We start from the raw sequence: 23,958 nt of genomic DNA on the forward strand, positions 1-23,958 counted from the left end.
CGCTTCATGGATGTGTACACAGCCCTTCAGGGCTTCCTCACTGCCGACAGCGCGATCTATACTTACCTGCAATTATTTCTGCTGAAATCAACAGCATTCTTTACAACAAAGCTGCAGGAATGCACGTAAAAGGCCAGAAATCCAGGATACTTTCCTGACAGTGGCACAGGAAGGGTAGCAGAGAATGCCAAACGCTGGTCAAATCAGTCAAACTGGCAAACCAAAGCTTTATTTTTTGTTTAAAGTCTTTGCTACAGTACCTAGGACTGCGCCTCTATACATAATTAAACATCATTCCTGAAAGATCTGTATTTGGCACCAGTTTGTGTTTACCTCAAACACTTGTGGGGAGGATTAATTTCAAATCGAATTTGGTTTTCAAACAGAACAGGAGCTGCCATCATGAAGCCAATTAGCTGAGTTATTGGAGAAGCTTAAAAACGAAACAAAAAACCCGAAGTCCTTATCTAAACCAACACATTACAGAGAGCTCCAAAACAGAGGTCAAACATTAAAAGGCTGATATAGGCTCAAGTGGTTTATAAAACCTATAAAAAAAGACTACACCAGCAAATATGCCCTTTCAGTCCGCACAGTTTAGAATTTAACGCAGGGAGCAACACTCGCTAGCTGGAAATCTTGTCATGGGAGAACCACACGTATACCAACAGGAGTACCCCAAAATCAAATGTTAAAAAGCTCCAGTTCCCAATCCGCATCAGAGGAGAGATTCATCAGCAGATTGAATCAATCCCTGAAATCATAACTGGTCGGGCAGTTCAAGCTTCCCCACCAATCACTACATCTCTCATACATAAAGGTTCACATGTACACGGCTCAATCCCACTCAAATTCCTCATGGAATAAAAGGATCCCAGGCTCTATAGAGTCTTTCCCTATCATGCAAGAAGTAAGTCTGGCTGTGCTCTAATCACCATCATGTATCACTTCAGCCACAGAGTACCAGGCAGATTAAGTAGAAATGCACAGTTTTTAGCTCATCATCTCTGTAGAAGTGTTTGAGAGGCTCAGTTCCTGGAGAGTTCTGGGTGGGCGTACAGACAGTCTCTTCATGCAGATTCACTGGCCTCTACTGGCTTTATCATGTGGTCTGGTTTGTTGCCGGCAGCATAGTGATCCCACATCTGAAGATAAAGCCGCTCCAGGTCCATTGTGTACTGCTTGGTGTTGAACAAAGGACTGGATATTCTCTGCTTCCAGACTTTGCCACGGATTTTTTTCAGGCTGCAAAAAGAGTTAAAGGCAGTCATGAGCAGTTTCAAACACTATTTTTAAATCTATTTCAGCAAACCCAGAACTGCCAGTACAACTGTTTCAAAAATACCTACTCTCCAACTTCCACCAAGTTCACGCCGCCGTTTCACCCCCTCACTGCCTCTGATACACGCCGGCATTACCACTTCAAAAGAGCTGCGACATTAACAGATTAACCTGTCGCATTATCTATACTGCAGGAACTTTTTACTGCACAATTTTACCTTTAAATGACAAACTGACTAATCTTCAGACTGCCTAATCTTCAATTTAAAAAGAACAATAAGTGAACTCTTGCACTTCTTATCAGGTAAGAGCCTGCACTTGCGCAATTTCTTCAGAGTAGGCAGCACTGTTCCTCAGCCTAACTGGAGCACTATTGAATTTACTGTAACGGCAGAAGCGGAGTTAACTGCACAAGAGACCTCTGGATGAGAACTGCCTTGTTATTTCAAAGTACCTGCAAGATTATTAGTAAGGCTCAGCACTGTGCCCAACGACAGCACTTCATATTCCTGATGTTACCATGTTACAAGGTAAAGGTACAAGGTCACTTACTATTCCAGATCAGTTCCCAGTTTCACAGCAATATCTTCATATTCCTGCCTACTTTTTGCAATGAGCTCAAGACAACCAAGGCAAGTAAGCTGGGAGGCAGCAACTCGGGATGCAAGTGTTTCACCTGTAAAAACAAACAAACAAAAAAGATGAAAGGAATCAGCTTATCAAGTAACACACTACTGAGTATTACTTTCCTTCTGCCTCCAGAAGAGGAAATGAGAAAATCCATCAGGCCAGCTAGCTGTTATTGTTAAAGCATAAATCACAATCAAATTTATCTGCTCTGTCTAGGTTCCCCCTCGCATTACCTGGCATAGTGACCATAGGAGTCCCAGCCCACAGGACATCCATCCCAGTTGTGTGCCCGTTGCAAAGCGGAGTGTCTAGACAAACATCAGCCAATTGCCCCCTCCTCACGTGTTCTTCTTTGGGGGCAACAGGAGAAAAGATGATTCGATTTTGGGAAAGACCCAAGTTTTGTGCATACTGCTGAATATTGGGTTCTCCTACAGCCGGGAAACGTAGCAGCCACAGCACACTGTTTGGAACTCTTTTTAGGATCTGTAAAAATAACCAAGAAGAAAATACAAACAGTTCTGTCAGAGACCTTTCTCTTCCTGGGTAATGGCAATAAATTGCCACGTATCAAAATGAAGCAAAAGACACAATCATTCAATATTTGAATCTGAGATAACAGAGCAAGGAAAAAACAAATTACAATTTGGAGTGGAGTGGCATTCTATTCCAAATACTGCTGAAAGATACAGCAACTCTGAGCAATACTTCACAAAGTAGTACTTGAAGAATAAGTCTTGAAATTGGTGATACCATTTATTCATAGGCTCACACTCTGGAATATAAAATAATACCCCTCAAAGATCTCTGCAATGTACTTCCACACTACCAATTGCCAAGGCCAGCTCTAACTTAAGTGTGTAGGCTAGCAAAGACCAGGCTTATTTCTCAGTGGAGTACCAGCACACTTACGCTGTCCAAGATTTAATTCTCACTGACTAGAAGAACAGATGTGATTTTAAATCAAACTAAAAAATAAAAATAAAAAATATCTATATCCTGTTAATGCCAAGCCCTGTAGCATGAGCATTTTTTAAGGATTCAAATGGCTCCAGGTCAGTATTTTCCACAGAACAGTTGAACTTTTAACTTGCATGACATTTCTCTTGATTTAAACAACAGAACTGCTATGTTCCAGAGGTCCAACCTCAATCTTCATATCAGATACACAGACACTCACATTAGCCCACATCTGTAAAGTGGAAGGGTCAATCTTATACAGCTGATTAAAGTTGCAGTATACAACAGCATCCTCTGGCAAGCCATATTGAGAACGGGTAGTAACAATTATAGTTCGTGGAACTTCTTCTCCAGTTGCTGCTTTGTTGTTAATCTAAATTGGAAAAGAGAAAAGGCTACTTGAACGCTGAAATCACAAGAAACAAGCTTATGCTCTATGGAATCTTTCTGAGGCACAGTGCAATGTGTTGGCATCATAACTTACTACAAGCATATCTTTGGCTTCTTCTATGAAAACAAAATTGTCTACTTACCCAGAACAAGAATTTAACTGGTACATGTAACATGCTTGTGACTGCCATGATGTTGCAACCACCAAGGAATAAAACGCTTGGCATTTTCATGCCCTGGCTATGTCTCTCTGAAATTCCAAGTAATTGTAAAGAACCAGCATCTAAAGAGGCATTACACATGGACTCTTCCCCTCCTTAAGGTCCCTTCACTGCCTTGAGACTAAAAATGAAATCAAGACTTCAAGGAAGAAGAAGAAAACAGTATTTAAGAAGCAAAAGACTTTTTGTTTTGAATAAGACAATAGGCACAATAGAACAGATAGAAAAAAGACAATTAAGATCAAAGATGCAGGATAGTATGTAACTGAGACTGTAAGGAACTGGCTGACAAGGAAACAACCAGCTCCTTTGGACTTAGTTCTGATTAGCCAGGATGGATAAAGGTGCATTTTGCCGCAAAAACATACAAGGAGCCACATTTCAGCTGTATGCTTATATAGAACGCTTGTGACCGCACTAGGAAGCTTATAGCTCGTTCCTTCCAGTACCAAAAAACTAAACTGAAGGAAATTCACAAATCAAAAGAAGTTATGTCAATGTCCAACCTTGGTGTTTTTAAAAAGAAGAAAAACCGCTCTACAAGGTTAGAAATTTTGAACAAAAATAACAATTGTCACTTTCACTCAAATCCCAGGAGCTGTAAGCGCTGAGAGGTGGTGGCACAGTGCATAGTTCAGAAAGATATAAGTAGCAGCTCAATAAGCACTGTTGAATTACAATGAAATAACTTGGCCTATATAACCAAACAAAATCTTTTGATAGGAAAAACAAAACTGAACAACGCCTTGTAAACACCCTTTAAGCTGCAGGGAATGATCACGTCTTGCCTTCAAGTTCTATACAACTGACAATCTTTAATCTCTTCTACACAACAAAATTAAATTGTTTTGGACTTCAGATACCTGTTGATATAACCCCTCTATTTTTGGGGAAAGATCATCTTCCAGAACATCTGTGGCTTAAACACATCTGGACTTTCCTTCAGTATGAGAACTAAACAAATCGACATGACAGAAGACAGGCATTTGCTTGGAGGTTTTTTGTTCCTTGTTATGTTAAAATACGCAGATGGTATTATAAAACCCAAGAGGAATGTCTTGAAGTGCCTCACCTGAGTAGTTGCTAGTCCATTACTAATGTTGAATCCATTGATAGTTATCTGAATTTGTCCACGATTAATCATCTCAATCACAGCTTCTGCAATTGTATTCATAGGAATGACTGGCATACTGAGGGCAGCATTGCTGTCTGCATTGTCTCCACTATCAGGACACTTCATCTACGAGAAAAAACCCGTTAGCATCAGAGAAAATAATAGCTTCAGTGTCTAAGACAGAACACACAAAGGCGTAGCTCTCACCTTAACAATCTTGACATCAGGGAGGCTGTCAAGGAAAGCCTTCAAGTCAATACCATTCAAAACAATTCTGTTATCGTAAATGTGACCATTGGACTTGAAATCAATGACTGCTTTTTTCTGTTGAAAACAAAAAAAAAAATAAAACAGTTACAGGATCCCTTACCAAATATGTCATTTTATCACAACAGCTGACAGAAAAGAACAGCTATCAACACCAGCTTTTCTTGCCCTCTCTACTTTCCTACATACCTTCAGATGGGGGAACATGTTGGCATGGTCTCCAATGAAGAAAGTGTTTGGCATGTAAGCTAGTTTCTCTGAATACTGCTCAGCTACCTCAACTGGAGAAGTTTCTTTATCCGTAATGATGTAATCCATGAACAATGCCCCACTGGTTCCAGGATACCCTAACCACATTGCCAAAAAAAAAAAAAAAAAAAAAAAAAAAAAAGCAAGACTTCAGTCCCAGGTGCACTGCCAAAATAAAGCAAGTTAAAATCACCACATGGTAAGTTAAGCTCAGATCTCAACTCATTTTTGCAAATGTTTCAGACACCTTTTTCCTTGTTTTCATCAATACAAGAAAGCTGTAAACAGGAACCTTACAGAATGAGTTCTCTTTCAGGACACAGTCAACTGCACGTGAAGCACAGGGAAAAAAAACAAATCACACCACTTCAACACAAACAATCCTATTTGTCTCACATCTGCTAATCCTCAAAAAGTCTCTCTCCTTTAATAACGCAATATTCAAATTATTAATATTCAAGAGGTCTAGCTAAGAATTTTATCCTAACTAAAACAACACTTCTTTCAACTAGAAAGCAAACAGTCTGTGATTGACTCCAACTCCCCACTTCTGTGATAATACCACTCCTTTAGACTCCAAGAGACATCTCTCCATATTGTCGTATTCACTATTTGAATCCCTTTTGGAACTGTGGTGATTAGCAAGCTACTTAGGGAGACCATCCTTAAGTCCACATCCTGTAACACGCAGGAGGGATGAATACCTGGCCTTGTTAACATTTTATTCAACTTGACATCAAAATATTAACGTTTTTCAGGGGGGAAAAAAGTGAGGAAAGAGTATAAAGGTTGCATCTCTGCATTCACTTTGTAGAGAACAGGGAAACAGAATGGGTAGATGCTGTCTGAATATTCTCTCACTGTGATTACAATTAACAAAGCCTCCGTCCGACCTGTTCTAAATTGTACTTGCATTATTACAAACTTGAGCGTCCCCAGATCTCTGACAGTGATCAAACATGAGCTTTCATTTTTTCCACTCTGCCACAGAGGAGAGAAATGAAGGAATAAAAAAAAAAAAAAAAAAAAAAAAAAAAAAAAAAAGAGAGACACTCCTACTAAGAATCGGTGTTTTTGTTTGTTTGTTTGTTTTTGGAGATACAGTCCTCTTCAACTTAATTACCTGAATAGGTGCTGGTCTCAAAGCGAATAATTCATTTCGGGCTCCTTTGGTGTAGCCATTCATGTTAATGAGAATGTGTATCCCATCCTGATGGATGCGGTCTGCTGCTTTTCCATTACACGGTATCTGAAGAATAAATAAACAAACTTATTTGTGCTTTCAATAACAAATGCAATTAGTCATTGGTGTACGGACGGATAAATGTCAAATGCGTAATTTGGTGAGACGTAAGTTTTGTCACTCTTAGTTTTACAGAGGCATAAATCCTCAACTCATTCTAAACAAAACTAAACACCAAAACTGTTGTAACAAGGCAAAACACGATTTTGCTATAGACAAACAACAAACAGGAAAATCTCAACTCTGCCAACCCCATCTCAAAAAAACGGTTCTGCTAACATCCATGTAGCATTTTTATTTATGAGAGCAGATCCTGAACAACATGAAGTGCTTAAAAACTATGTACAGGTTTTAACGATCATCTAATTTATATGTATTATTTCATATACACAAATCCCAAGTTGCTTTAGGTTACTGTCAGTTTTCTTGAGATAACGTAACAACTTCTGTGTATACTGAAATCCCTATCACATTTTTCACAAAAACCTAAACAAAAAAAACAACCAACCGAACAAGCTTTTTATACAGGGGGATAAAAGTCCCTCCATCAGGCAAGCCTCTGCCCCACTTTACACGGGTAAAGTAACCTTATGCAAGCTTAAATATATTTGCAGTTGTGGTGTCTTGATTTATCCATGACATTCAGGTATGACCATTATTTTAAGACCTAATGTAAAAGCTACTCAATATTGTTTAATATTAATTTTTAATAATATAACACAGGTGATAAGGCTGTATCCCTGTATCACTGTATCCCAGGTTAAGCATAATGCCAATACATCTACAAACCCCCAAATTCTTAAAACTAGCGTTGGCCTAGTTCAAGAAGTCCTTGCTGCTAAAATGTTAACCTGTAGGCTGATCTCTCTTCCTTTTGGTTTGCTAAGAGCATCAGAAAGCTCACCTGAGATAAGTCAATGAAATGATTTGCTTCAGCCATCACTTTTACACGGAAGTTTGTACCATCATCAGGACTCAGGGCATAACAGAATACCTAGAAGAGAAGGCATCACAAATTGAGTACCTGCAATAATTTATACCTTTGCTATAAAGCTCTTATTGGAAAGTTATTTCACAACAAAATAATTTTGCTATAAACATATGGTATTGTAGTTTTTAATTATGTAAGTAAAATTGTATCTAGTTCCAGACAAACTACATTATATTTGTGTGGCAGTTACCAGTTGAGAAAGAAGTAAAGAAAAAAAGGGCATTGAACATATTAGCACCAGGCCTCAGCTCTACCTAGTTCTGGGACAAGTATAATGCACTACATCTTGCATAAACAAAGATACAAAGTTCTCACCAATGCCAAATCAAGCAATTTTAATACATGAATTTGAGCATTCAATTCTCTAAAAATGCCTTTTACAAGACATCTTTGAATTTGTAACCAGTGAGAATCATGTAATTATAACTCAGTTTGAACAGGAAAGTTAAGTTGTGGGAAAGTTTTTTAACAGATTATTTAAAAGTGAATAGTCCTCTCCATTTAAGAAATTGCAAATGTATCTGAGAAATTCAAAATCTTTAATCTTAAATCTTTATAAGCTATAGACAAAACAGAACCAACATGCAGAGAGTTGGTTACCTTGAAAGACAAAAGCATGGTTTTACTAAGACAGTAGATAAGCTTTTATTATTTATATTAAGGTCTGCAGAGCTTTAAAAATCTGGAACAAAAAAGGCTGCTCTCAGGCTAATTGAAGGGGAAGTGGTACATTCCCTCCGCCCCACAGATAACTCAGACCGCTAATTTGATTGTTTCATGGAAGAAAACTGCTTCATAGTGACACTTCTGATAAATCAAGCATGCGGCTGCATCACAAGGATCTCAGACTACAAAGACTGTGTGACCAGGAAAAAGTAGAGAGGACACAGGGAAGAAGGAAAAGGAGAAAAAACATGGCTTGTAAAGTATTTGCAATGCAGAGTTAACACAAAATGGATGCATGTCTGTAACTCTGAAGTAACAAGGCAGTAGCTTGATGTTGAAACACATCTATTAAAAGAACAATAGATGAAGCTTAAATAAAAAGAAAATAAAAAATAATTTCCCATGGCCTTTGAATCCTACCCGCAGTAATTCTATGGATGGGTAATTCCTACCTTCTAAATAACATATTATCTTGTAAAAAGAAGAATTCTTAGGCTGCAGAACTCTCCCATCCCATAAAAAAGGATGATCACTAACCAACACATACTAGCAACAAAAGATTTGCCCTTCCCTAATTTATCTGCCTGCACCAAGGAAAATAAGGTGCCTATTTCAGCTGCATTTTAAAAGCTTCAGCATTTAGATTTTTACCTCAAATTTGTCTGGGTTATGCATGCCTGGGATTGACTGCATTAGGTGTGATGTTGGATGGTTTCCAAAATCAGAGCTCACATAGCCAATACGAAGTCGACCTTCACTGGCCTTCAGATCCTTAGGATGCTCATATGGCGGCTTGTGAAGAACATTAATCTGTCAAGAAAACGTAACACAAATGTTTATAAACCCAGGAATAAAACCCAAATGCTAAACACAGACAAAAACAAACAAACAAACAAACAAAAAAAAAAGAGTTTTTAAAATTATTTTTATCCAGCATTTAAGTGGGCTATGAGCATCTGCTATTTCAAACCTGCATTACGTATGTTCCACTGCAGCCAAGTGCAATTTTCACAAACTGGGTTACAAGATGTCATGTGCCTATGTTTAGGCAAATAAAGACAGACACGACTGCTGAAAATTATTAACATTTCTGCCTTTCTACCCTCTGCGCATTCTGAAGTACTCCATCCCTGATTATTAAACATAATGATGCCACACCACTACTATCATTTCGCTCTTGAACCACAAACCACTTGTAACCAGAACAGCGTTCCTGTGAAACATCACGGCAAGCTTTTTGCTATGCTCACCATCTTCCCCAGGCATCAGCTTGTAACCACTATCTCTGGCAAGATTATGAGGCTGCAGAGACCCTAAATTCAAGCCAGTTTAAAAGTACAGTATCTTCTAAGGTTTCATATCCATACAATCTCTCATGCTAACTGGATCCTTCCACTGGTTAACAGCATTTTCAATTATAACTGCCAACCTGCTCACACAGTCTGTTTCAACAATCAAAACTGCCAACAGCTGTGACCCTCTGATTCAAAGGGAAAACAAGCTACATTATTTTAGTCAAAGAATTTGCCATCAACTGCAATGACACTCTTGGCAGCTTGAGGTGCTGTGCAGTTTTGTGGAAATAGCATAGTTAAGTCTTTACAAGAAAAGAAGACGTTTAATGAAAGAAACTTTGGAAAAAAATATGTTACTGTACACAAAGTACCCCAGAGCAGAATAAAAAAATGAAAAAAATCTAATACTTCTATTTGAGATGCATCGACCCCGGAACACTGCTGCCACCACAAAGGTGAGTGCATTTGGAAATCTCAGAGCCAAGCAAACAAAAAGCTTGCATGTTCCAGCGAGGAACATATGAGGCAAGGTCAGGTACCAAGCGCTACAGATGCTGGGAAGGAGCAGATTTCAGGAAATACTACCGCACAGCTGCCTGGATCTATTATTTTACTGTTAGGGAAACATTTACTCACTCTGCATCTCCACAGGTCAGTGACTAGAAAGCCTTACAAAGGCTAATATTAACTAGGTGAGTATTAGATTTTTGATAAGAACAGACAAAAGTACTCCAGTCACAACAGGCCTTTATAACACCTCCTACCTTGTCCAAGCACAGATTTCCATGTCTCTCAGCAATAGCCTTCCTAAAACTGTGAGAAAGGGGATACAGCATGCTGTGATGAGGGTGGACAGAAGGCAGTCTGTTTTTCTCCAGCTGATCAGCCACAATGCTAACCAGCTTCTTCATTCTTTCATCATAATCTGTCCAGTCACACACGATCTAGAAAAGGTAAAATTAAAAAAGATTATTTCAAGAAGCTGAGACCAATGCTTCTCCCCAAAATGGAAGCAACACCTTCAGTAATTACTGTTGGTAACTGGACAGTCTTCTGATTTAAGACTTGTTTACTCTTTCGCTATGCTTATGTAGTCTTTGGTCAAAGTGATCAAGCTTTGTATTTGACAAAAAGGAATCTCGAGAATTACAACCGATGTCTCCCCTCTCTCACCTGCAAACAGTGGGCTAAGTTACAGTAGGCATCAGGGAAGTCAGGTTTCAGTTTCAGAGCAGTGCGGTAGGAGGCAATGGCTTCTGGTATATTCCCTGAATCCTGTAAAGACAAAGGCATGAGTCAGTAGATACCAACACGTTCAGGGTAAGTACCCACAATGCCCCACCGTATTCTAAGAGTGATTCATTCACATGTGTTACCTTGTGAATAGATGCCAGGTTGCTATGGGCATCAGCAAAAGCTGGGTTTATCTGAATGGCACGGGTATAGCACTGTAGAGCTCCTTGAACATCCTGCATTTCCTTCAAAGTATTTCCCATATTAGAATAAGCATCTGCAAATGTGGGGCTGATTCTGAGAAATCAAGATAACATACGTTATGAACAATAAAAGCTTCTCCTCCATTGAGGAAACATACTCATAGCCACACTTTCGGGTTTGCAAAGCAACTATCTGAATTTAAATACGCTGCTGTAAGCCACATCCTGTACAGATCTATGGCACTTTCCTGTTATGGAACACTGGGACTATTACAAGAAGTATCCATTTACCGAATAGCCTCTTTGTAATGCATCAGAGCTTCCTGTAACTTTCCTTGCTGTTGCAGAACACTTGCTAAATTTGAATGTGCAGCAGCAAACTCTGGAAACACCTGGAGGGGAAAAAAATAAAAGCATAATCACTCTTTCAAATCCCCAAATTCTACCATAACAGAGGAAATTCCTGTGCATTTTTTACTCTTCATTTTAGGACTCAGGTCTCTGAGCAGAATTTCCTCTGCTTATGATTAAGAGATGGAAAAAAAATAAATAAATACCTAAAACTCATGTCATATTACATGTTCTCAGCTTTAATTCCCCACCTCCTGACCACATTCAACTGTACCTCAAGAGCCTTGCGGTACAGGCGGACAGCTTCCTCAATGTTCCCCTGCTCCCGTTTGATGTTTGCTAGGTTGTTGAGAGAATCTGCATGAGTGGGACAAAGTCGAAGAGCTGTATTGTAGCATTCTTCTGCTTCAGCCACCTTCAAAGGGGAAAAGAATAAAAAAGGAACTGTTGATACTGTAAAATTTCTTGTAACAGCACTGTTTATAAGAAGTTATTATACAATCACTTGAACAGTTTCAAGGTGGATATTTCCTGGATATTATCCTGATGGATATTAAATAAATTAAAAAAAAAAAAAAAAAAAAAAAGAAAAAAAAGCACTCCTTACACTGCCTTTCTCCTTCAAGGCATTGGCCAAGTTACAATAGGCATCAGGGAAGTGGGGTTGTAGTTCAATAGCCCTCCTGTAGGTGTCTATTGCTAGGTCTATCAGTCCTTGCTCATAATACACACAAGCAAGGTTGCCGTGCACAACTGCATGATTTGGACTCAAACTCAAGGCTCGTAGATAAGCTGCTACGGCTCTGTAACAAGAAAAAGAAGGTAAACAATCATCCACAGAGCAGCAGTCATATTTATCTCGTCATAAAAACATACACAATGAAAACCTTCAAGGGATAGATACCACCATGTACACAAAACCCACGCCCCTGTTCTGCAAGATGTTCCTGGAAACACAGATAAGTACTGCCTGAATCAAAAAGCCAATCAAGAAATGAATTATTATGCATGACATTTTAAAACTATGCTCAATTTTGTAATGACTGGCAGGCTAGAAGACAGACTTTGTTCTTTTTAGTTAAACAACCTGAGTTCCAAAACTGTGTTAATAATCAACATTCACTGCTCCACACGAGACAGCCACTGTCTGAAACAGACTTCAGCCGAAGAGATGTGCAGTACTCCTCTTCAGAACTATTTTAATATGGCTTGTATTACTAGAATGTTTGTGACCTTTTCTTCATTTGCAAAATTAAAGTTTTATTCAAAAAATATTCTGCAATTATTTATTCTATAGAGGAACATGAAAAGCAAGAATTTCATGTGTTTACAATGCTTTTTTGGAGCAGTCCAAGGAACTGATCCTGTACTTTTCCCAGGCTGCTACTCAAACAAGTCAACAGATGCAATACTGTACACTGCATAGAAACACCACAGCCTGGATCTTCTTCCAGAAACAGAAGTAAGATTCATTGAACAGATTAGACGTCTCAAAACAAGTTACTCCAAACAACAGCAAACATACTACTACAACCGCATGCAATAACACAATGTGGACACAACAGATACAGAATATTCAGTCAGATGCTAAACTGGAATTCAGCATTTTAGCTTGTCCTACACAAAGGGAAATTTTAGAAACACATGCAGACCAGAGGTCTAGAAACACATAGTGAAAAATGGTAGTTTCATGCCTTTCTCACATACCTTCTCCTCCCTCTTCTCCTGACTTTATTTCAGATCTATTTTTATCTACACCTTTGGTAGTAAAGTCTTAAAAATTAGAATTAAGTACAGGAAAGTAACGAGGGAATACATTCCACAGGGATTATTTATTCTTAATTCCAGTATCCAGCTTTCCAAAGGCATTTACTTTCTCAGCTCATGGCACATGTTTTCACTATGTCTGCCCAAAGAGATTTTACATCAGGAACCTAACTTGTATCTTGGTATGTCTGACACTTGGCATGTATGATATGTACACCGCTGACAGAGTGATTCTACTTATCTGCTTACCTGTCAAATATCCTTGCTTCCTTCAGGACATTTCCCAGATTGATATAAGCATCCAAAAAGTTTGGGTCAAGCGTTACAGCCTGGAAGTATTTTTAAAGTTTTGAGCATTAGCACAAAAGCTCTCTCTATGATACCTGAAGTTATTTTTTGTTTATGTATATACACATGATTTATTTTTAAAGCCTGTCATACTTAATCTGTAAGCACCTAAGACGATCAACAACCTAGTAAGGAAAACTTAAGTTATACAAATCAATCACAGAACACTGAAGTTACTTATCTGAAGAAGGGACAAAATACACTACCTTCAGATCATTCATTTGCTTACCTAAGCCATGACCTAGTTCCCTCCAAATTCATGTGTATTAGAATAGAAAGTAACTGTTGTAAAATCAGTTGTGACTACTGCAGAATAAAATGTTAAACATTTATTTCATGTTAAGTTGATCATACTTAAGTCTCCTGCCCACCCTTGCTATGCTGCTATTTATTTTTAGGAAAGAAAAACCTTAAAAAAAAAAAAATTATCTATGTCCCTTATCTACTGCAAAATGAAACCTATTTTTAAAATTTAGGAAATAGATCCTAAGGGAAAAACAGAGCCAATTTCACAGGAGCAAGAAAGCAAATACATTGTGTGTATAGGGAAAAAAAATGTAACCATTTGACTAACAAAAAACATTTTCACTCTGCAGTAATAAGCTACAGATGTGTATTTGGAAAGCCACACTCCTACAGTCTTTCCCACGGGAACCATTATTTCCAGATTAAGATACTTGTTAATTATCATTTACTAGATACAGGAACAAAAAACAAGCAGTTAAAATTAGTTTTGTAGATCCGAGTCAAGAATACCAGGAAGAAACTGTCCACCACATCTTAAATGTGGTTTTAGGTCATGTTAGAACTTCAGAGGAATACAAATTGAATTCAGATGCTAACTAAAAGGTATTAGATCTTACTCTAAATCGTTGTCTAATGACAAAGATCTAGAAAAATCTGAAACAAGTGGTGAAAAATAATCCTGGAGAAGAATGAGTGTCACTTAAAACTGTTCTCCTCTGTTAATCATAGGAAAGTTAAGAAGACCTGAAATAAAAACTGCTACAAAAAATGGTTTTAAAAGGAATTGTTTCTCCTTTTTACATACAAAAGGAAAAACAAAAAAAAACACATAAAACATTATTCCCAAACTGTACTTGTAAAAATTCTATTCCAGTAAAGGACTGTAAAACAACTTAATGAATTTCTTATCTTTGACATGTGTGTGACGTCCTTAGGGCAATTCTAAACATATCTCTTTAGTGGTATACAGGCAGTCTGAAACATCAGGAAGTAAACAAATTATTAATACAGGACGTCAACAGGACTATAAAAAATTCTGCTGATCAGAATATCTTTATCACCTACCAAAGTATTCATCCATAAGCAGACAATTAACTGCCTGTGCATTAAAATCTAGCAGTGAAGCTGACTGGCTTAGACAGTTACCTTTTCAAAGTGATGAATTGCAAGCCAGATTTCTCCTTGGGCATTGAAAACACAGCCAAGATTACTCCATGCCACTGCAAAGTTTGGTTGAGTCTCAATTGCTTTTAAGTAACAGGCCTTGGAACAGTTAAAGAAGAGAGATACAAGGGAAGGGGAATATTTGTAAAAAGAAAAAAATGAGAGAAAACAATTGTTAGTATGCATTCTCTAACCAGCCAAAAGTGACCCTGCAGTATAGGCTAGCTTGCGCCAAAACTAATGCGCTGCAAACTGCTGTTGATCCTGCGCCAGCGCAAACCAAAACCCAGGTGCAAGCCCACCATTTTTCAGTTATGCTGATAACAGGTTAACATGCTTTTAGACACCAGGTCACCAGAGAAATCATCTTCAAAATAATTCATGTAGTTCAGAGAAGTATCTGTCTCTCTCGATGTGCACAAAAACAAAAAAAACTACTACGCAAAAACTACTCAGCTAAGAAATAAAATGATTAAATTGTGACGAACCCTAAACAGGATAGAAATCACTCTGAAAATCAGAAAGACTACTGAAAAAGATGTAGCTTATCTTCAGTTTTAGCCGTCCTTGTTAAGTGAGATGGCACACCCCATCCCAGGTGCTCCGGAGACATTCCATGAGCTACAGCTTCAAAACCTCAAATGACAGGATTGCATGAAGGTTTAGGTCCCTGTAATGCAAGCGCGAGAAGTCGCTGCGCATCCTAACCAGCACGGCGCCACGCTATCGCTGCGAACTGCTTTGCTAGATTCATCGCCCTAGGTGCAGCGAACGGCCAACCAGAATCATTAATCTACCAGACAGGCCCACACAAAAACTCGCACGTTAAATTTGATGTCTGGAGTCTGAAAGCGTTACAACCCAATTGTGTCCAAAAGGCCAGCGCCTGGAGCTTGGGCAGGCACCCAACCCGAGATTAATCATCCAGTCAACCGTTCGCGAGGGCTTAATCGCACGCAATGCGCGTTACCGCTGCGCAGCCTTTGCGCTACTGCAGGATCACAGCGCATCATCAGAAGAGCAGAACGCTGCAATCCAAACAAAGAAGAAAAAAGGAAAAAAATGAACAACCAGAAGAGTTAGAAGCTTTTACTATTAACTATCTCCAATTACTTCTTTAAAAAAATATTTTAATTTACTTTTACTTTATTTCTTTGAAAGAATTTGTGGCTACTAGTATAAAACATTCTTACATTACTTGCTTGTAATTAAATATTTTAAGCTGTTTCTGAAGCCACAAGACAGAAGATTCAGGCATGGAGGCAAATGGTTTTGCTGTGGCAGTTACAAACCCGTTACCATATTTCTCATCATGTGACTTTTCGGTGCGTTCCTTGCTGGAAGAGGAGGAGGAGGTGTGTGTCTGCCCTAGATCCAGGCCTCGAGCTCCCTTCAGCGAGGCACCTTACGCATGGAATAGGAGGTTTCACCCACCTGAAACCTTCTAAATACAATATCAGTGGTGAAAAACCAAAAACAAGAGAGAAAATAAAACAAGATCATTAGTAAAAGTTCAACAAAGCAATTGCAATTTTTTTGGATATGTCTTAACACATGGGAATGAGGACAATCTGTCTGTAACAAGGGAGACATGCAGAAGGGAGAGGGTTAATCAGGGCAATTGCATACAGCAGGGACTTTTTTTTTTTGGAAGAAAGGCTCTGAAATATCTACAAAGAAATTAAATTTTAGTTCAAACTGTAAGGAACTTGCTGGCTTGATCTTTCAAATGGACTGATAACCAAAGAAACACATTGCAATTTACTCAAGATGTTTTTCCTCGTTTATTAAGTTCTCACAAAACGGAATAACACTTTCAAACTAGGTGTCTCCAGAGCTCTGAAACAAAGAAGTCAGCAACCTAAGGCAGGCGCAGTGTCTTGGCCTATACCAGTCACACTAAAGCTGCAGTGAAGTGCAATTCATGTTAGCTGTCCGCTTGGTGGGCTGAGAACCAAGTGTCTCAAAGACTGTTCGAACTCTTAGCGCTACTACGAATCGTTTCCAACCTGGATCTGACCAAATCGGTTACGCTGTGCTAGGACGGTAGGCGCATCCAAGTTGGTAGGAGAAATCCAAAAAAATCATCAACTTTGAACCTAGGTTCCCCTTACCCCGTAAAGACCCGGACCCTCCCCGATGGTGCTGCAGCCAAACAGACAGCTACGCTGTTCATACACTCCACTTTTTAGCATGCGCGTGGGGCTCGGAGCGACAGACGTGGAGTCCAGAGTGTTTCTGATTTCTCCACACTCCTCACCCCTGCAGCGCGGACGCGTAAGGTGGCTTGTAACAAGACAATTTCTTTGTGCAATCCGAGTTTTAACATGCCAAGAATTTTCAACTCATCTTGGTGTTCAAATTCTCAGTTTAGGAAACGCAAGACTGCTAGAAGCCACCTTTCCACTACAGCAAGTTTTCTTTCGATCAGTTCATTTCCAAACAAACCAGCTTTGTCCTTCTGATTTCTTTATTTTAGGGAGGGGAGAAGGGAAGACATGAAGAAAAGTTATTCGGGGGTTCGCATACTGCAGCTATTGATCATTTACTAGCCTTTCTTCCACTATCAAGGGAAGGGAAAAGTTAAAAAGAATAAAAATCTTTAAAAGCCAATATTACAAGGTAACATTTGGATAAGTTTCTTCTCCACTTACAAGCCACAAAGGACTTTAGAAGAGCAGCATTTTCAATAGCACCTGCATCGTACAGGGATCTCGAGCTAACCACAGGCTCTCTGCTTGGCACCAGCAGGCAAGCCTCAGATTTGAAGGACTGTTACTTATTTCCAGATAAGAGCATGGTGGAGCCCCTGCCCAATACTTCAGAATGGTATCGGATAGTCTAGTTCAGCAGAAAGGCTTGGTAATGTTCCATTTCTTGACTTAAACCAACTTTTAAACATGGACATGCCATATCTTGCCCTGCAACTACTCTGGGGTGTTTCAGTGCCTTCAGTTTTCAGCAGTTTCTCAGACTGTCTGTAGATCAACGCAGATTTGAAGACTTGGTGCAAAGTTCAAGTTTTCAAAACACTGGCGTTTACATGTATTCTACTCAACACCTACCTTGGCTTCTTCCAAGCGACCCAGGGCTTTGAGCAGGTTCCCCAGGTCACTACGAACACAGTACAAGTCCTGAAAAATCAAAGTCACACCATCAGCTTCGGGACTTCACAGATGCCCCAAAGGTCTTCACACAGGCCCTGCAACAGAACTCCCCAGTCCCCTGCAGCTCAGTGTAAATTCCCAGTAAATACGTTACACACTCAAAATATTTTTTCATGACCTAGCATTATAGCCAACAGATCTGACTGATTTTAGGACCATAAAAATACAAGAAGAAGAAGAAAAGGAATTAGGAACCAGTTCATACAATTTGTCTGTACAGAGATATGAAAGAACAGGAAGTTCAAGTGACCCCACAAGCAGCTTAAATTCTTGTGCCCTATGCTAAGTATTTGAAGCCTCTTTTTTAGTCATTATTTATTCTGGGGGGACAGTTTTATTTTATTTTTTAAAGCACTACCGCTAACCTGTATTCTTAAATTACACTGTTACCGTTATGGCTTTTACCTAGATCTCAAATTATACATAATGACCTTGCTTCCTGCATCCTCAACAGTTTTACCTCCCTGTTTTCCCCCCATTAATCCATAAGCCTTGCAACTTGCTCTTTTTCTTTCATTTGTAACCACAGCATATACTGCTGGATACTGCAGTTGCAGTCTATTGTAAGACCACAGAGAATGAGAACAGCTGTGTCAATATTAACAAAGAAAGTTTCTAACCTAAGTAAATTTTATTTTTTGTAATAAAAACCATATTACAGTACTCCTAACCAATGCATCCTCTACTAGTCACAATGCTCAATGTGAATTTGACAAGTTCACATAGGCTGAAGAACACAGCAAAAGATCCCAAGCTCTTGTTGAACTGGTTTTTCATTTGCTTTTGCAAGGAAAATGGATGTATACACCAGACCAGTGCTGCCTCTTAAAGGTTTTTGACAAAACAGGTACTCATGATGCAATAGCAAGCAGACACCATCATGCTGAGTACCACTACAGAGACCATTTGAGCACAATGCAAAATAATCAGAAGATAGCACTCTAACACTATTTTCACTAAAAAAAAATAGTTTTAAACAGTTATAACCCCAAATCTGAACAGCAGATGATTTTGTAGCAGTCACTTATAGACATAAAAGTGACACAGCAGCCAAGTCTGAAGTGCTACTTACAGGGTTGTACTGAAGGGCAGACACATATGCCTGTACTGCTCCTTCCATATCTCCTGCGGCTACCAGCGCAGCAGCCAGATTAATATATCCATCAATGAAATCTGGTTTGAGGCGTAGTGCGTGTCTGTAATGTTCGATAGCTTCTTGTAGCTGTCCACGTTCCTTGTACACATTGCCTAGATTCGAGTAGGCTTCGGCCAACAGCGGATTCTGTTTAATAGCCAAAGTGCTGAAGTGAGCAGACCTGGAAAAAATGACACAAGTTAGCAAAACACCTGACTTCCAGTGCTCACCTGCTTGCCTAGTTATTTAGTCAACGTTCATGCTTAAGCAAGCCAAACCCACAGCCAACAAATCTGGATTTACAGATTTAGCTTCTCCTAGTTTAAACTATCCTCTCTCCTACTCCTCATTTAGATTCTACTGAAGAAAGAGAACTCAGCTGCAATTGGTAGGCTTCGAGTCTCCTCACCAGCCTGAGCTCAATGCCGCTGGAGAAAGCATTGCAGATGTTCTGCTAAGCCTCTTCCAACAGTTGCATGCTACTTTTCTAAGCAATGTTTCATTCACTTGCCAGTCTTTTTAAGAAACAGGATACAACAGGCAGGTGTAGATGTAAAATTCTGTCCTGTCCTCCTCCATTTTACTTTCCCTTTTACTTTTCATTTTACAATATCTGAATTGTTATTGCAACCTCATCTAGAAATCTACCTAGAATAAATCCTGATTTCAAGTTTTTACTTCCTTCCCCACACACACAGATTTACCACTAGAACAGTTACAATTCAAAATGCTTGACAGACAAAATGCAAGGTCAGGAGCAGGCAGGCAGAAAGAGCACAGAGACAACCTTCACAAGACAGAATCCTTATCTAAGCAATACCATTCTGCTGCAAACAATCGGTCTTAGAATTAAAATAAACAAACAAACCCCACGCTGCAAGAGGAATAAAGACTTTTGTTTACTTGTGCAAATAACTCTGGTACATACAAGTGTGGCTGATACTCTGATGTTAAAGCATACAGTATGAAAAAAATGAGAGTAACAGCAAGATCTGTTGTTTGTTGCAAAGCTAGCAATTCCCATTGGTATTCCTCTTACCCTGAAGAATTCAAAAAAGCAGGTTATTTTTGACGAGTCCTTACTGCTACCATGAGGTTAGTCAGCATTTGCATTCAGAGATAAAGCCAATGTTAGATGAGCATTTTTTCCAGCTGCGCTCGATACTATTCCAGGCACAAACTCAAAAGAAAACTCGACAGAACCCCTCAGTTCTCCTACCTGTCCAATCTGCGGCACTGGAAGTGAATGGATGATAGTAATAAAAGCACACCAGTATTATCAGGCTCTTGTCTCCAAAGCTGCATGCAGTGTCTCTCTGCTGCTTCAAAGTCTCCTGCCTGATATTCACGATGAGCCAACTCCGCTAACCCTTGGAAGGAAAGCATACGTTTCGTTGGTTCTGGAGAATCACCAAAACATTTAAGGGGGGAAAACAAAAAGTTAGATAATGGAAACCAAACAAAAGAAACAAAACAAAAACAAAACAAATGTGAAAAAAAAAAAAGTGTTTCGAACTAAAGGATGAAGATGTCTGAAATTACATAAAACACTACAGCAAGTGACAGTTTGAGCTCTCAGCTCTTCAGGCTCCCACCTACTGCTATGGTATTTCTAACAGTGTGCGTACAAGCGCATGACTTCATCAGTATCTGGAAACACGAATATTCACAGCTATTACAAGACAGAAATCAACCACATTCCATGAACCTGAAAAACATTTGAAGATATTCCTGATGTTTTACTTCGGTTCATAACAGTAGCAGTGCAAGCAACAGAACAAGGAATTTCCTTACCCTCCCCCCAAAATCTGTAAATCTAGTGCTTTGTAATATTAAAAGTTCTGAAAAATTAACAGGAAAATGAAGGACAGCAGACAAAGACTTCAAAGGACTTGAAAAGGAAGTTTTGCTATGCCAGTAGATCGGTATCGTGTAAAAGCCCTTGAAGACAAATGTGTAATGCATAACATTCCCTTAAACCTCTATACTGCCTGCGTTATCTACAACGAGTAACAATTCCTCCATCGAATAAAGTGCTGGCCTGAGAAGGGTATCAGGTGAGAGACAAACACAAGCTTCAGTGGTTACGCAGCGGGCCTACAGAAGGAAGCACAAGAAGGAGAGGGTACAGGAAAGCAGTTCCTACTTCGGGAGGCTTAGCTGGAATGGGAGGGACAAAACGTTTTTAATATTTAAGATACATTCACAAAGAACAAAATACTTCAATAAAACACCCCATTTTAGATATAACAACCTCCTGTGCGAAAAGCAAGTTAACTGTCTTACCAAGACAGCTCTGTGTTAGAATACAGACAACTGCAGCCTGAGGAAAAAAACCCTCAACTGTTCATCCTAGAAAGTGCCTTCAATTTCTGCCTTTATACCACTTAGTCTTGCTATTAAAAGCTTTTATTACTGCAAGTATCTATTTTTCCTTCTGAAGTCCAGCATTTCCAGTACTCTGCAGACACTTAATTCCGTTTCCTCAATACTTCCCACCTGCACCTGGGGAGTTCTCTGTTTCTGATGCAATGAAACAAATAAATCCTACCAAAGGAAAGCAAATACCTCAGTATCTGAGTACACAACGCTGCAGTTACATACTACACGAATCCTCTGAAACCGCTTTTTGGGAATTCTTAAAGATGGCAAAACGATCACAAAGACATCAGGTTCAGAGTTATCACCTAGTGTTCATTTTATGAACTCAGGATTGACAGCAATTATTTCAATTATTTTCATTATTTTGTTTTAGTGCTATCTGGTTTTGAAAATTAAAAAAAAAAATGACATGACCCAACTGAAGTTGTTTTTGCACATAATACTGTCTCTGTGCTATAAACTAAAGGCTCATTTTAAGCTGGAACTAGCAAAACTACTGACTGTCAGACACTTGAGACATTACTAACCAAGCACCTGCAAACAGGTGAATCCCTGCTTTCTAGGACCTTGCTTCACAGCTTTCTGAACCACAGACTAAGGGAAAAGCGGACTTCAGAGCCTGGTTAACCTTCAGGGCAATGCACAGCCGTAACTGGTACTCAGCCTGGATGTGACAGCAGCATTGTGAGGGCCGCAGGCGGCTGACAGCGCACAGCCCTGCTGCTCCTGCTCCCTCCTGCGGCAGCAGCCACAGCACAGACAGGGGAAGGCTGGACAGAGGAAGCACGTGGCCCATGGGCAAGAATCATTTTTTCTTTAAGTATCAATAGTGGGATTAAATTTCAGTGCTAAAGCAAAAGAAATCGAAAAAATAAATACTAAAACCCATAGAGGTTTAGACTGGGAGTCTCACGAACACTTGGAAAGAAACTTCCAGCTGCTCCCTGAACAGGACGCCTGGCCTGCTCGAGCACAGAGTGAAAGTGAAGTTGCAGCTCCCCAGGCAACAGCGCAAGGACACTGCAGAAATCCTGTGTTTAACACACCAGCACCCGGGAATAACAATCACTAGCTAAAGTGACAAAATGAGGGTACTAAAACTCTCTCTCGTTTTATCAATATCTTCCCAAAACAATCCCTCCCTCGCTCCCCTGAGCGGAGATAAAGCTAATCAATCCATGGGCATAAAACATCCAGTCATCTACCTCAGAATAAATATTTTAGCAGAAATCCCCTCGAGGAGCACAGTCGATGCTGGGAAGCAAACAGCTGCAATCCCCGCGTTTGAAGGAGCTGAACTTTCAGTGAGGCTGCTGCAGAGCAGGAGTCACGCCACCCAAAGAATCCATAACGTGGCTGCTCACCGAACCCATTTCTAAAGAAAGCACTAGCAGCAAAGAGCCACAGGCAGACAAACCCTTTAGCAAGGCTTACTGGCGTGAATTTGTGCACCAATGCTAGCCTGCACTACACGCTTTGACCGTGACCTTGGCCAAGCCTGGTGCGTGCAAGCCGCACAGAAGGCCAGCAGATGAACCACCCGCAGAGGAGAATCACAGGAGGGTTTTTCTCCCCCACAGCCACCTGAGCTCTCCACTCGTGCTCAGCGCTCGGGTGCAAGCTGCAGGCAGGCAGCAGCGGCCGCCCCCAGCCGGGAGGTGCTGGTGACAAGGAGCAGGTGACAGCGGCGGGCAGGCGCTCGTCCTGTCCTTCGCAGCTCCTCAAGGAGCTCGGGGCTCCCAACGCTGCAGGAGCAGCAGCCCTGGCCGAGCTGACCCCGCGTTCCCTGCCTCTTTTTGGCTGCCCATCCCTGCCGCTGCACCGCTGCCCTTTCCCCACACATCCTGCTCCCCCCCACGCTTTTCCGAGACGCTGTCCCAGATTTCCTCGCTCTTCCTTCCCTTACAGCCAGAGGAGAGCCTGAAAACCCGCAGGGCGAAGCTGTGCTGCCCTTTCACCCCCTCAGCAAGGAAGCACAGGGCTGTGTGTGCTGGGAGGGGGGCAGGGGGCAGCTCCGCCAGCAGCAGCACGCGTGCGGCCCCCGGGCGGGGGGGGAGCAGCTCGGGGCGGGTCCCTGCCCCCCACAGCCCCCCGGTAAGCACAGCCCAAGGAGCCCCCACAGCCCCCCGAGGGCCGAGCCGGCCACAAAGGCGGCGGGTGCCGGCCGCTTCTGGAAAGTTCCGCCGGGAGCGGCCCCCGCGGGCAGGGAGCGCCGCGCTCCGGCCGAGGCAGGCGCGGCCCCGGGCAGGCGGAGCGGCCCCGGCGGTGCCCGCTGAGGGCAGGGCCCGGCCCGGCGGGGCGGCCCCGAGCGCGGCCCGTACCTGTGCTGTCCGCCACGTTCCCCACGGAGGTCGCCATGGCGGCGAGGCTCTGGCGGCGAGGCTCTGGCGAGGAGAGGGGGGTTGCCGGTGAGGCGGCACCGGGCGGAGCGGGGCCCGGGCTGCGCCCCGGGGGCGGGCGGCGCGCTGAGGCGGCGGCTCCCGAAATGGCGCTGGCGGCGGCGGCCAGCCGAATGGCGGCGGCCGGACCTAGCTCCCCGCCTCAAAGAGTCCGCGCGCGGCGCGGCGGAGGGATCCCGCAGGAACCGCCTCCGTCTCCTTCCGCCCCTCAGGCAGGCAGCGAGGGGAGGGCGGGGAGAGAGCCGCGAAAGGAGCT

The 23,958-nt window shown here is 41.2% G+C and overlaps 1 protein-coding gene across 2 annotated transcripts; it reads right to left on the reverse strand.

Annotated features, from left to right (window-relative positions):
• Nucleotides 1-203: 203 nt before the first annotated feature.
• Nucleotides 204-23,741, reverse strand: OGT (O-linked N-acetylglucosamine (GlcNAc) transferase). Of its 2 annotated transcripts, none has more exons than XM_032196565.1 (22): nucleotides 23,625-23,741; nucleotides 20,141-20,291; nucleotides 18,859-19,102; nucleotides 17,685-17,753; nucleotides 14,602-14,718; nucleotides 13,111-13,190; nucleotides 11,702-11,897; nucleotides 11,369-11,509; nucleotides 11,035-11,135; nucleotides 10,684-10,837; nucleotides 10,481-10,582; nucleotides 10,072-10,251; nucleotides 8,664-8,822; nucleotides 7,260-7,349; nucleotides 6,236-6,361; nucleotides 5,053-5,223; nucleotides 4,804-4,920; nucleotides 4,555-4,722; nucleotides 3,092-3,244; nucleotides 2,145-2,397; nucleotides 1,834-1,957; nucleotides 204-1,245 (listed from the first exon to the last, which is right to left on the reverse strand). In XM_032196565.1, the coding sequence occupies exons 1-22, from the start codon at nucleotides 23,659-23,661 to the stop codon at nucleotides 1,071-1,073; spliced, it is 3,108 nt and encodes a 1,035-aa protein (XP_032052456.1). In that variant the 5' UTR covers nucleotides 23,662-23,741; the 3' UTR covers nucleotides 204-1,070. The 2 variants fall into 2 exon arrangements, with proteins under 2 accessions (XP_032052456.1, XP_032052455.1); XM_032196564.1 differs by having other exon boundaries at nucleotides 20,141-20,321.
• Between the last annotated feature and the right edge of the window lie 217 nt (nucleotides 23,742-23,958).

This window comes from Aythya fuligula, chromosome 13 (genome assembly GCF_009819795.1).
Source record: "Aythya fuligula isolate bAytFul2 chromosome 13, bAytFul2.pri, whole genome shotgun sequence".
Lineage (NCBI taxonomy): Eukaryota > Metazoa > Chordata > Aves > Anseriformes > Anatidae > Aythya > Aythya fuligula.

Coding starts and splice junctions, on each gene's coding strand:
- OGT (XM_032196564.1), bottom strand. CDS start 23,661: ATGGCGACCTCCGTGGGGAACGTGGCGGACAGCACAG. Junction 11,510..11,701: donor CCTTGAAGGAGAAAGGCAGT/GTAAGGAGTGCT, acceptor TCCCCTTTGAAG/GTGGCTGAAGCAGAAGAATG. Junction 10,252..10,480: donor ACTTAGCCCACTGTTTGCAG/GTGAGAGAGGGG, acceptor TACCTTTTCTAG/ATCGTGTGTGACTGGACAGA.